This window comes from Alosa alosa, chromosome 11 (assembly GCF_017589495.1).
Source record: "Alosa alosa isolate M-15738 ecotype Scorff River chromosome 11, AALO_Geno_1.1, whole genome shotgun sequence".
Classification (NCBI taxonomy): Eukaryota; Metazoa; Chordata; class Actinopteri; order Clupeiformes; family Clupeidae; genus Alosa; species Alosa alosa.
In genome coordinates this window covers 21,540,057-21,552,443 of record NC_063199.1, presented here as the reverse complement: position 1 = coordinate 21,552,443, position 12,387 = coordinate 21,540,057, and the positions used below count along the sequence as shown (strand labels likewise).

General features: G+C 46.7%; 1 protein-coding gene across 1 annotated transcript in view; it reads right to left on the bottom strand.

The window, feature by feature from the left end:
* Nucleotides 1–8,227, bottom strand: part of hcn4l (hyperpolarization activated cyclic nucleotide-gated potassium channel 4l) — a 27,578-nt gene extending 19,351 nt beyond the window's left edge. The window contains 2 exon segments of the mRNA XM_048256576.1: nt 1–245; nt 7,548–8,227. The exon segment at nt 1–245 is cut by the window's left edge and continues 179 nt beyond it. Coding sequence (XP_048112533.1) covers nt 1–245; nt 7,548–8,227 — 925 coding nt within the window.
* Between the last annotated feature and the right edge of the window lie 4,160 nt (nt 8,228–12,387).

The window sequence follows — 12,387 nt, the reverse complement described above, 5'->3', positions numbered from 1 at the left end:
CAGCGAACCAGCTGCGTAGGTAGCGCCGCTTTATCTCCTGCGGGTCCAGGACAATCTCGGTGCTGTCTTCCTTCACTATGCCCGTGCGGAAGTTGAGCACCAGGTCCACCAAGAAGAAGGTGTCGGACAGCACGTTGAAGACGATCCAGGCGGGCGTGTGCTCGTCCTTGAAGAACGTAATGCCCACCGGGATGATGATCAGGTTCCCCACCATCAGCAGCAGCATGATCAGATCCCAGTAGAACCTGACGGAACCCACGGAACACACACAAGTCACACACAGAACAGAACAGAACACTGCCTACTCGCATACAGAACACACACTCACAGGGACTACAAAAACCCACAGAACCCATAACACATGGAACACACACCTCTATACCAGCGACTATCATGCGGTTCTCTATAGCCAATTAAGAACGTAGGGTCCCAGACTGCGGTGTGATAAACTGATCTGTTGGTCTGTTGTTGTCCAATTATGAAGATGATATCGTCTTCATCCGCAAAAGCTCAGCTGTGAATTAAGAACTACTGAGTCCAACAGGCCAGCAGGGAGAGTTACATTAAGGGTAATTTAGCCCTTTACCAGGCTTGTGCAAAATTCCAGAATTGAATTGTAACTGGCTCTTAAATTCCAATTCAATTCTTGAATTTCACTTGCATTTCAATTGAGGTAGCAAACAGGAAGCAGAATTGCAATTCTAATTGTGCACAACCCTGCTCTTTACATGGTGTATGTGTGCTTGTTTTGAGTTCTGTTTAGCTGTTTACATGGTGTTTGTGTGTTTGTTTTGAGTTCCGTTTCGCAGAGTGAGTTAGTTTAGCTGTTTAGTTTGGTGCTTGTGTGTTTGTTTTGAGTTCTGTTTAGCTCAAGGCTGTTTTGGTTGCTTAAGTTCTGTTCCTCTCAATAAGTGCATGCTTTGGTCATCCTTGCAGGAGATGGATCCACCCTGGACACACATTCAAGTTCTACATGCACGTATGGATTCTTTGAAAGGTGAAATCAGTGTTTATGGCGAGGCGGTCCTGGGGGGATGACTCTGATTCTTGCATCTACCGCCCCAGCAAAAAGCACCACAGCACAAAATCAATGCAGACTGCTGGGCAGAGATGAATCAGTGCGGCCTGACCATTGATTAGAGTAGTGGGCGAGGGGGCTCAAGAAGGCTACAACAGAGGGATGTTTAGTCTACATCAGCAGACACACACACAAACACACAAACACACACACCATCACAGACTGACATGGACAGGTACCTCATAGAGTGGGCTGGAAAGAAAACAGACTCATCATATTTATCATATTTCCAAGAATGCCTGACCTCAGAAATCATTTAACATGAGCGATTAGGAGAGACCACACACACACACACGTTGCATTTAGAGTGTCAGTGTGTGAGCTTATGCTCCACTGGTTTTCAAATGATGAGGGACTTTGAATTGACCTCTGACCTCGGACAGCTGCTGTGGTCAGCAGTGCAGCACACAAAAGGGCCATGCAACGCTAGCAGCACTCAGACACTTTTCTGCATTCTGCATTCAAGGCTGCTGCAGTCTGCCAGGATGTGACTGGATTTCTTAGCCAAACCTCTGGACTCCAGAAAAAAACAATCTTCACATTGAAAACAGACAGAGCAGATAGGACACCGATTGGACGTTCCGCAGTTAAACAAGACACACACATGGCTAAGACGCATTAGCCTGGCCCTGCCAATCTAGATTTTCTCTCAGGGAAATCTAGTCTGGAACACCACAGTCCATACACCATGTGATATATAGTAATGTTAGGAATCTCTGATCAATGTGATTGGTAAGGCTGGACCAATGATTTCAAAGTTAGTGCCCGTTGCGATGCAAGTGTTGGAAACGTTTCCCAATCGAGAGTCACCAGACTCTATTCACTTTGTGAATGAGTTTGGATTTTTGCAGGCTGAAGACCCATGGCTAAAACAGACACACGCATGACTAAGACGCATGGCTAAGACGCATAACTAAGCATGGCAAAGAAGGTGAAAGCAGCACACAGTCCCATAGGGAATAATAGGAAGTTGTATGACCCCCCCCGCCACACACACACACACGTTGGCAGGACTGAGGGGAGGCAACCGGTCACCTCCACTAACCGTCCTCGAGGGGGTTCCGCTGTGGTCAGTAAGCGGTTGGGGTGAACCTGGGCCCCACAACCTGTTGTTACAGGAAGATGAATCCGATGTGATCTGTGATGGGATGGAGATCTAACTCAGGGCCTCGGACAGATGTTCACGCTCTGCCATGATTGTTGCTCCAGTGCCACCACTGCGCTGACAGGAGAGGAGGAGGCCTGGTGAGTTTGGGCTGCGGCTTAATGAACAGGACGGCCTGTACCATTTACTGAGCAGGCCGGTGTGTATGTGTGTATGTGTGTGTGTGTGTGTGCGTGCATGTGTGTGTTTGTGTGCGTGTGTGTGTGCATCTGTGTGTGTGTGAGAGAGGGTATTTGCGACCATGAGGTTTCCTCCAGCAGCGCCAACTGCAAAGCGGCAAACCCACAAACATCTGCTCCATGATTCAACAAGTGCAGCTCAGTTCCGCAGTCCAGCTGTGAGCTCAGCTACCGTTATATCACCGCCAACAACTACACATCCACACACACACCGAAAACACACATACACTCACACACAGACACACACACACATACATCCACACACAGACACACACACACGCACGCATGCGCGCACACACACACACACACACACACACACACACATATATCCACACACAGACACACACACACATACACCCACACACAGACACACACACACACATACACCCCCCCCCACACACACACACACATACCCGTCCACCCTCTAGGTCAACTCCCCTGTCCTGCCCTCCCCCCCATCCTTCCCTCTCTTTCTCTTTCCCTCTGTCCATCCCTCTCTCTCTCTCCCTGCCTCCTTCCCTCCCCCTCACCTATCCCATTTCTAATGCTCTGCTGCAGCCGGGCCATCATGCTCAGCTTAGTGATTTCATAACTCATTAAACTCTGATCTGCAGCCCACCGCTAACGCTGAGGCTAGCGCTAACCATTGTCCCCTCACACTCCACTGAGGCTAGCGCTAACAACTCTCCCCTCACACTCCACTGAGGCTAGAGCTAACCACTCTCCCCTTCCACTGAGGCTAGCGCTAACCACTCTCCCCTCACACTCCACTGAGGCTAGAGCTAACCACTCTCCCCTTCCACTGGAGGCTAAGCCAACCACTCTCCCTAGCACTCCACTGAGGCTAGCGCTAACCACTCTACCCTCACACTCCACTGAGGCTAGCGCTAACCACTCTCCCCTCACACTCCACTGACAGTACAGAGCTGCAGGACAGGACTGCTGCCTGGACACGCCCTGTGGGACTGCATCTAACCCTGTCTGTCTGTCTGCATGTGACCCTGTCTGTCTGTCTATGTCCGACCCTATCTATGCGTCTTTCTCTGACTGTCTATGTATGTGTCTGTGTCCAATCTCTTCTGTCTGTTCCTGGGAAAAGAGAGGAGTGGAGAGCAGTCAACACGTAGTGCACTCAGCGCACTACATGAAAGTGTACTGACGGAGAGACTTCCCAACATATTCAGACTTCCTGGCATATTCAGACTTCCCAGTTTCCTGGCCTGCTTCGCTTCAGCACACAGGTGACTCATTTCTGATTGTAACAGGTAGCAGTTTACCTGACAGCACGGCAGGACATCACAGCTCACTACACACATTACAGTGTGCACTGTGACACCCCTCTGTTCTCCGTTCTCAGCCATGGTGTGTGTTCACTTACAGCACCAGTGTGTGTGTGAGTGTGTGTGTGTGTGAGAGAGAGAGAGAGAGAGAGAGACACTCAGGACTGATTTCCTCCCCAGCTGCAGGTGTGTTAACTGGTTTATTCAGAGCTGATTAGACATGGTGTTAACTGGTTTATGGAGGTTTATCGAAGGCAACAATGCCATTTCGGTTACAATGAAATGTTAACATCAAATCGTTCAAACTAACTATTCAAAGAAAACATGTTTATCACGAACATTCGCTACTGTTTGCCAAATTTCAACACACCTCTGTTTTATGTAGAGCTGGTGTTAACTGGTTTATGTGGAGCTGGTTAGACTTGGTGTTAACTGGTTCATGTAGAGCGGGTTAGACTTGGTGTTAACTGGTTCATGTAGAGCTGGTTAGAGTTGGTGTTAACTGCTTTATGTATTTGGGAGCTAGATAACTGATGTCCAAATATTGTAGATTAGGGTTTTCAAGTTTTCCACATTTTGTTATGTTTCAGACTCATCTTAAAATGGATTAAATTATTTTTTTCTCATCAATGCACACACAATACTCCAACACTCCACAAAAAATGTGTTTGGAGTGTTTTGTAAATGTATTAAAAAAAAATAAAAGACTGAAATATCCCATTTACATAAGTATTCAGACCCTTTGTTATGACACTTGCAATTGAGCTCTGGTGCATCCTACTTCTATCAATGGTCCTTGAGATGCTTCTACATTTGAATGAGTTGACAATCATATTCAAAATTAAGAGACTACAGCAAATTTCAATATGACAAGCATAGGATGACATCAGAAAAATGTGCAGTGGTCTCTTAATTTTTTCCAGAGCTGTATATAGACATAAGTATATAGTTTGGGACAAGATTACATTACATTACATTTGGCTGACGCAAGGTGAAGTCAGAGATCTAAAAATCCGACAAATTTACCTCTCACATTAACATGTGCAGAGAATAAGAGCACATCTAATGAAATACCATTTGGGCATTCAATCACAGGTAACATCTACATTCAATCAAGGTAACATCTACATTCTGGAAAAAGCCGCTGAAGAGGAACCTCTGATGTTGCAAAAACTTTTGGTTTATGAGTCAATCTGTGGTAATATGGAGAAGTAGCAGATCTCCCCTCTCCTCCCCACCTCCTGCAGATCTCCTCTCCCTTCTCCTCCCCACCTCCTGCAGATCTCCTCTCCCCTCTCCTCCCTACCTCCTGCAGATCTCCTCTCCCCTCTCCTCCCCACCTCCTGCAGATCTCCTCTATTCTCTCCTCCCCACCTTCTGCAGATCTCCTCTCTCCTGCAGATCTCCTCTATTCTCTCCTCCCCACCTCCTGCAGATCTCCTCTCTCCTCCCCACCTCCTGCAGATCTCCTCTCTCCTCCCCACCTCCTGCAGATCTCCTCTATTCTCTCCTCCCCAGCTCCTGCAGATCTCCTCTATTCTCTCCTCCCCACCTCATGCAGATCTCCTCTCTCCTGTCCTCCCCACCTGCCGCAGATCTCTGCAGCTTCTCATCTTCCAACTCTCCACATCACAGGAGACGCTACTCATAGATATCGGTAGATGTCGCCTTGTCCGCTAAAGCCTATGAGACAGGATACATCAACGCAGCCGCCATATTGGAACATGGAACACTTACCGGCAAAAGAATGGAGTGTAATGACAAGCTGCAGGGGTTTTGGGCTATAAAGCTTGCCCAACCGATTGCCCAACCGATTGTCATGGATGTTTTATATTTGTGGAGGAAAATAAATATAATACGTGGTCGGCCTGTCCTATGAAAATAGCTTCTCACGTGTGAAATGTTAGATCCTTGCTCTTTACTTTTGAAATTCCTTTCATTGGAACAACTAAATGCAGCACACAAGTACAGCATTTTTTCTGCTGTATTTGTTCAATCTCATATACGACGTCCTTCCGTCAGATGAAAGATGGTGGCGGCAGCCGCATGTTGAAAAGCCAATAAGGCGACATTTCGTTATATATCTATGGAGGCTACTGAGGAACTCTGGGATGTGATCACCTCACTAAGAGGCTAGTGAGGAACCCTGGGATGTGATGACATCACTGAGAGGCTAGTGAGGAACCCTGGGATGTGATAACATCACTGAGATGCTACAGAGGAACCCTGGGAAGTGATGACATCACTGAGAGGCTAGTGAGGAAGTCATTGCTCCATTCAGCAATGACCAAACCAGACTGCCTGTCACTCACACTCACACACACACACACATACACACTCATCCAGGCTGACCCATCTCCTCCTGAGCGCTGACACTGCAATAGACAGTAGTGGGGTATGTGTATGTATATGTGTGTGTTACACACCCATATGTCAGCGCTATGTGGCCTACACGTCTCGAGATTTTGTGAGGTCTAGTCAGGTTAGGTTTAGGTCTATATCAGTGCAACACAGGTGGAGTGATTGCCCATTCAACTCTATTGGACCCTATTGTATTGTTGTATTATTGATGAGGCCAATCAGGCGATTAGGCTACCGATCACTGAGCAACTGTGACAGGGCTTTCATCAGATGCTCAACACCATCACCAGAAATAGAGCGTATCTCCAGCAGTGAGATTGACACAAAACCTCATTGCATCCCTCCCTTCCCCTGTCTCTGCCTGTGTCTGTGTCTGCCATGGACATACAGCCTCATGCGGTGTGCTCTCTGCTCTGCCATCTGATCAACAGGTACCATGACATCTGTGCAGCTGCAATGTCATCAAAGCCCAAACAAACGGGAAGAATGACGTCCAAACAAACAGTTCCGTAATTACTGTTCACCTGCTGCACGTGCGAGTCGCAGCAGCGTGGCCTGCTTTCGCTCGTGCTGTCCGACCTGTCGATGCGGCCACTGCATGCTCCAGTAATGCTACTGCTTGCTGCTGCAAAGCTCTCTCCACCACCGCGCCATTAAATCTCCATTAAATAAATTGTGTTGTCATAATCCTCTCTGATGTTTGGCCCTAATCACGCCTCTGCTCACGTTAGCCCGTTCTGATTACCCTATTCCTGTCATCTCTGACAGGGCACACTGCATAGTCTAGGCCTACACTCGGCTGAGAAATTAGAAGAAAGATACAAGCAATGTCAGATGTGAAATGCAGAGGCAGATTGCAGCACTGGGGATGCGTGAGACCCACAGAGACGTTGAAAAGACCCCTGAGTAAACAAGACATTATAGGTTCCCGTGTGTGTGTGTGTGTGGAAATGCTATACGAGGTTGTCTGGACACATGGTGCTTTTGTCAGGTTTGGATGAACGTGATTGTAATGCCTCATTTGAAGCATTGAGCTATTTGTGTCTCAGAAAGATACTGCATTGATTTTTATTAGTGGTCTGTTAGTTCACATACAGACCAAAATGGCTCTGTGTGGACCGTCTAAATATCAAGGCCTTTTATCAGATGATTAAGAGAACCAGCTTATGAAGTGCATTGCATTGGTGTAAAATACCTAAGATACATCTGCTGGTCTAGATTCAATGTCAATCTCTAGGGCAGGAGAAAGCTATCAGCGACCACAAAGGGGGTTGCTGTAGTGCGATATGGTTTCAGTGATCGGCTACCGTCTGCTCACTCAAGGGCATGGACAGACTAATGCCTGTTGTAACATTACCTTTCTCAACCCCCTCTGCAGCTGATAACCTCAACCAAACACTCACAGAATAGCCTACCGTGTCGCCCACCACATTCACACGCGCGCGGTGCCAGCGCTGCGCTATAAGGATGTAAATGAGAATCACCTGAAGTCACTGTACGGGTGGATGATCCAAAAGCCCGCCGATTTGACCCTCTCTTGCTCGCGTTCCACTGCCTTCTCACTTCCGAACATTCGGAGGGAGAACTTGTTGACCCCGGGTTGCAGCATCGCCCCCAGCTGTCTTTGCATGAAGCCAGACTGATACATTCTGTCATCGTCCGACATAATCTGATCGATTCCTTCTAACTTTATGAAACTGGGTTGTTCGCCGGGAGACGCTTCCTGGGCTCCTGCTCCACCGGTAGCACCTGCCCCGCCGTCCTGTGCCCCCTGGTCCGCTCCGGAACCCGGCTCATCGCTGGGGTTGTCATCGGCAGGGCTGCCGTCTGTCTCGGTGATGAGGCGCCTCTGTTCAGCTAAATTTGAATCATAGGTATGTCGACTGCTGATGGAAGACAGGCTACCCCGAAATCTCCGACAGTCCCCATTCACGTTCGTCCTAAATAATCTTCCTATGTCTGTCTCTGTCTCTCCGCTTTTGGTGTCACAGATGCCCTTTTTACTGCCCGTGGAAGACGGTGAAGGCAGATGTTGCATCTTGACACTTTTCCTCCGAGTGTCCTTGTCGCTGTCTTCTCCATCGCCAGTCATTGCTGCTTTTTGTCCAATATGCTGTGGCAAACTGTAGAGCCGATTGCGCATGGAAGAATGTAACCTATCCATTGTAATGTCATATGCTTAGATTAGCCTCAAGGAAAAACGACGAAATCAGAAATTGTTTACTCTAGGCTATTATTCACAAATATATACAATTTGGTGTAGTATGAAAATCCCCCAAATGTTTGGTCCAGGGTGAGATTATAAATCACGTTGTAAACAGGTCGTCTCCAAAATGAAGCTGACACTTAAAACGTGCCCTGTCTTCCGGCTGTGATCCATCGCGCTCCAGCTGCACGCTGTTGCAAAGCCTGGAAATAATGATGTCCACCTTGAGCGCAGAATCCACGCACTCCTCAAGCCGCGACGGGATGCTGGAAGGAAGACGGACGTGTCACTCCGAGGACACAATTGGACCAACGTCTCAATGACAAAGCATCACTTGTGCCGAGAACGCGCTGGCTCCGTCAACACCAAACAATGCATCGAAACCACGCCATCCTCCTCACCAGCATCCGTGGCCCCCTGACATCACTGATTTGCGGTTACCAAAGCTCCGTAGTTTTGTGAAGCTGATCCATCAGGTTGCCATGGCAGAGACAACACACAAGCTCAACCCACCTAGACCTTTGTCTGATCGTTTAAAGGGATGAGGTACAGCCCCGGTCCCTAGCAGCTCACAGGTATTTGGCTGGCAGGTTGCTCCCTTAACTTGCGCAAGGATACAATTTTGAACTTTAAGATTGATTATAATTGGTCCTGCTCTTGGACACGCTCTTATTATTCATTTTGCGTTGTTTTATGATGTTTGACAACACATTAGGCTCTAGCCAGACAGGAGCTAGCCTACAGGATGTATTTACACATGATAATGTGGATTTGCGTTTATCCGGTCGCCAGCAGATTACCGGAAGCCAAAACAGCTGTTGGCGAATACATGCGTAATTACCATTTTATGTTGGAAGCCATGCGTTAGCACCTTTATAAAGTTGCAAATCGCCCAGTGCAACCTGCTGGTGAAGAACTTCTTAACCCTCCTGTTGTGTTCGCGGTCAAATGTGACCGATTGACAGTTCTTTTCTCTCAAAAATATTTGATCATTTTTATAACAATTTTGAGTGTTTTATTTAACTTTAGAACACTCAGGTGTATTTCCGTTCAAAAATGACCGGCCATTAGAAATTAATGGGTGAGAAAATGGTCAGTGTATAAAATTGAGTCCAGGCACATACTTATTGATCAGATGGACTGTATATGTGCTTCTGTAGGCTACATTAAAACACAAACACACCCTCACTCCCCCTCTTTGCTTCTATGCCAGCCCCCACTGGAACCTTTCCCCAATGGAATCTTCCCCTTTCTGACAAGTTAAGGTCTATCACAACATTAGATGATAATACGTGTGTTACTATGGATTTATAACAAGTTATAATCCAGCGGTCATTTTTGACTGGGAACACAAAACTAGTAAACATAAAACTAACACAACAGGAGGGTTAAATGAGTGAAGTGACAACAGTGGGGGATTATGTGTGTTAAAAGCTGAGATGCAGGGGAACAGCTTCTCTCGGTTTGAAGGCATACTGTAGACCTGTTGGAGGCCATGGAACAGTGTGCATGTTCAACAAGAACACTCATTGACTAGGCTCATATACTGGTTTACACACGTGTGTGTTATCTCTGAAGACAATACTGTGCAAACATCCCTCACCAGAGATGAATAGGACTTATGTGAAGTGTTCCTATTGCCTATATTCTTGCTCAGAACAGAAGGACAGCCTACATAGCTGTTGTGTTAATTTGGTATGTCAATATAGTGTTAGACCTGCTCCTGAAGCGTTACATTTTATTTCAAAGGGAAATGCTTTTTCATTCGAAATGTTGAGCAAGTGGTTCTGCCTCACTATTCCAGCGGCCAAATCATCAGAGCCACACACTTTTGACTAAAACTATATCTCAGTGACACTGAGCTGAGCTCTCATAACCAGTATTCATGTGTGTGTGTGTGTGTGAGCGAGAGAGAGATGTGTGTTTGTCTGCAACACCAATTTGTGTGTGTCCTGCACTGGTACACACAGAGAGCAAAGAGATCTTTTCCATGTCTTGAATAGGTTTGGAAACACGTGGAGCCATAGAATGAACACATTTAGTTTTAACAAATAAATAGGATGAAGAGGGTATACTTACCCTGTGTTGTAATTGAAAATTAGTGTGTGAAGGTGACTGGAGTAAAATGCCAACGTGTAATCATACTATAGTCAAAGCCATAGATCTCAATGTCTTGTACTGTAGGCTCGTTTCATTGTTTGCCAATATTGTGTCAGGATTCACTGATTTTTTTTTAACATAACAACGCTGAAAAGAATAAATAAACACATAACACAACACCTTATTTGCCAATCATACGTCATCAGTAGTACTTTAACAGCACATATAGACAATATTTAACAATTCATGTAGGATCTCACAATATTTTATTTTAACTTTTCATGGGACAATACTGAAGAAATTACACTTTGATACAAATGTGAAGTAGTGAGTGTAGAGCTTGTATGACAGTGTAAATTTGCTGTCCCCTCAAAATAACTTCTAAACCGCTGGCAACAAAGTCAAAGTCAAAGTCTGTTTTATTGTCAATTTCTTCACATGTCAAGACATACAAAGAGATCGAAATTACATTTCCCACTATCCCACGGTGGAGACCAGACATATTTTACCAATTAAGTCCACAGACAAACATAACATTCAAGTAAACAATATAAAAAGTAAATAAGAAGGCACATACAATGAAGAAATAAGAGCAGCAAAATTTGGGTTGAAATTGTGCAATTGTGCATACAGTAGACAGTCAATATAATAGTGCAAAAGTCAGGCCAATAAATGGCTGAAGTAGTTCTGTTTGATCTAAGTATGCAAGTGGCATAGTTGGTGCAAGTTATGTAAGAGCAGAAGTGTGTTCAGAAGTGTTTTCAGGACAACAGGACAACAACAACAAGTTGCAAAGTGTGCAAGTGTACAAGTGGAGTAGTGCAAGTGGAGTAGTGCAAGGCAGCCATTGTGGGTCCAAAGTCCAGGATGTTATGTAACTGAGGGTGGAGGGGGGAGAGAGTTCAGCATCCTAACAGCCGAGTGTATGAAGCTGTTGGTGAATCTGGTGGTGCGGGAGCGCAGGCTTCTGTACCTCTTCCCAGAGGGCAGTAGATCAAACAAATTGTGAGCGGGGTGACTTGCATCACTCACAATTGTGGTCGCCTTGCGGGTGAGGTGGGTGGTGTAAATGTCCTTCAAGGAGGGGAGTGAAGCACCAATAATCCTTCCAGCTGTGTTCACTATGCGCTGCAGGGCTTTCTTGTTGTATTCAGTGCAGCTTCCGCCCCACACAGCGATACAGCTGGAGAGGATGCTCTCAATGGTGCCTCGGTAGAATGTGGTCATGATGGCTGGTGGAGCACTTGCTCGCCTGAGTTTCCACAGGAAGTAGAGGCGGCGCTGAGCTTTCTTCGCCAGTGATGCAGTGTTGGTGGTCCAGGAGAGGTCTTCACTGATGTGCACCCCCAGGAATTTGGTGCTGCTCACTCTCTCCACCACAGCACCGTCGATGCTCAGTGGCAGGTGTTGGGTGTGACCTCTCCGGAAGTCAACAACAATCTCCTTGGTCTTGCTGACATTCAGCAGGAGGTTGTTGTCCCTGCACCACGTGGTCAGAAGGTCGACCTCCAACCTGTATTGAGTCTCTTCGCCCTTGGTGATGAGACCCACCAGAGTTGTGTCGTCAGCAAATTTCACTATGTGGTTGTTGTTGTAGGTTGCAGTGCAGTCATGCGTCAGCAGGGTGAAGAGCAGCGGACTGAGCACGCAGCCTTGGGGGGCCCCCGTGCTCAGTGTGATGCTGCTTGAGATATTGACAGAGGAAGTCCAGTAGCCAGTTGCAGAGGTAGGTACTGAGTCCCAGTTTGTCAAGTTTGCAGATGAGTTGTTGTGGTATTATGGTGTTGAATGCAGAACTGAAGTCTATAAACAGCAATCTCACATATGAGTCTCTTTTTTCCAGGTGGGTGAGGGCTGGGTGGAGGGCAGAGCAGATTGCATCCTCTGTGGACCGTTTGGCTCGGTATGCAAACTGGAAGGGGTCCAGGGTGGGGGGAGAGTGGATTTGATGTGTGACATGACAAGCCGCTCAAAGCACTTCATGATGATGGGTGTCAGTGCCACGGGGCGGTAATCAT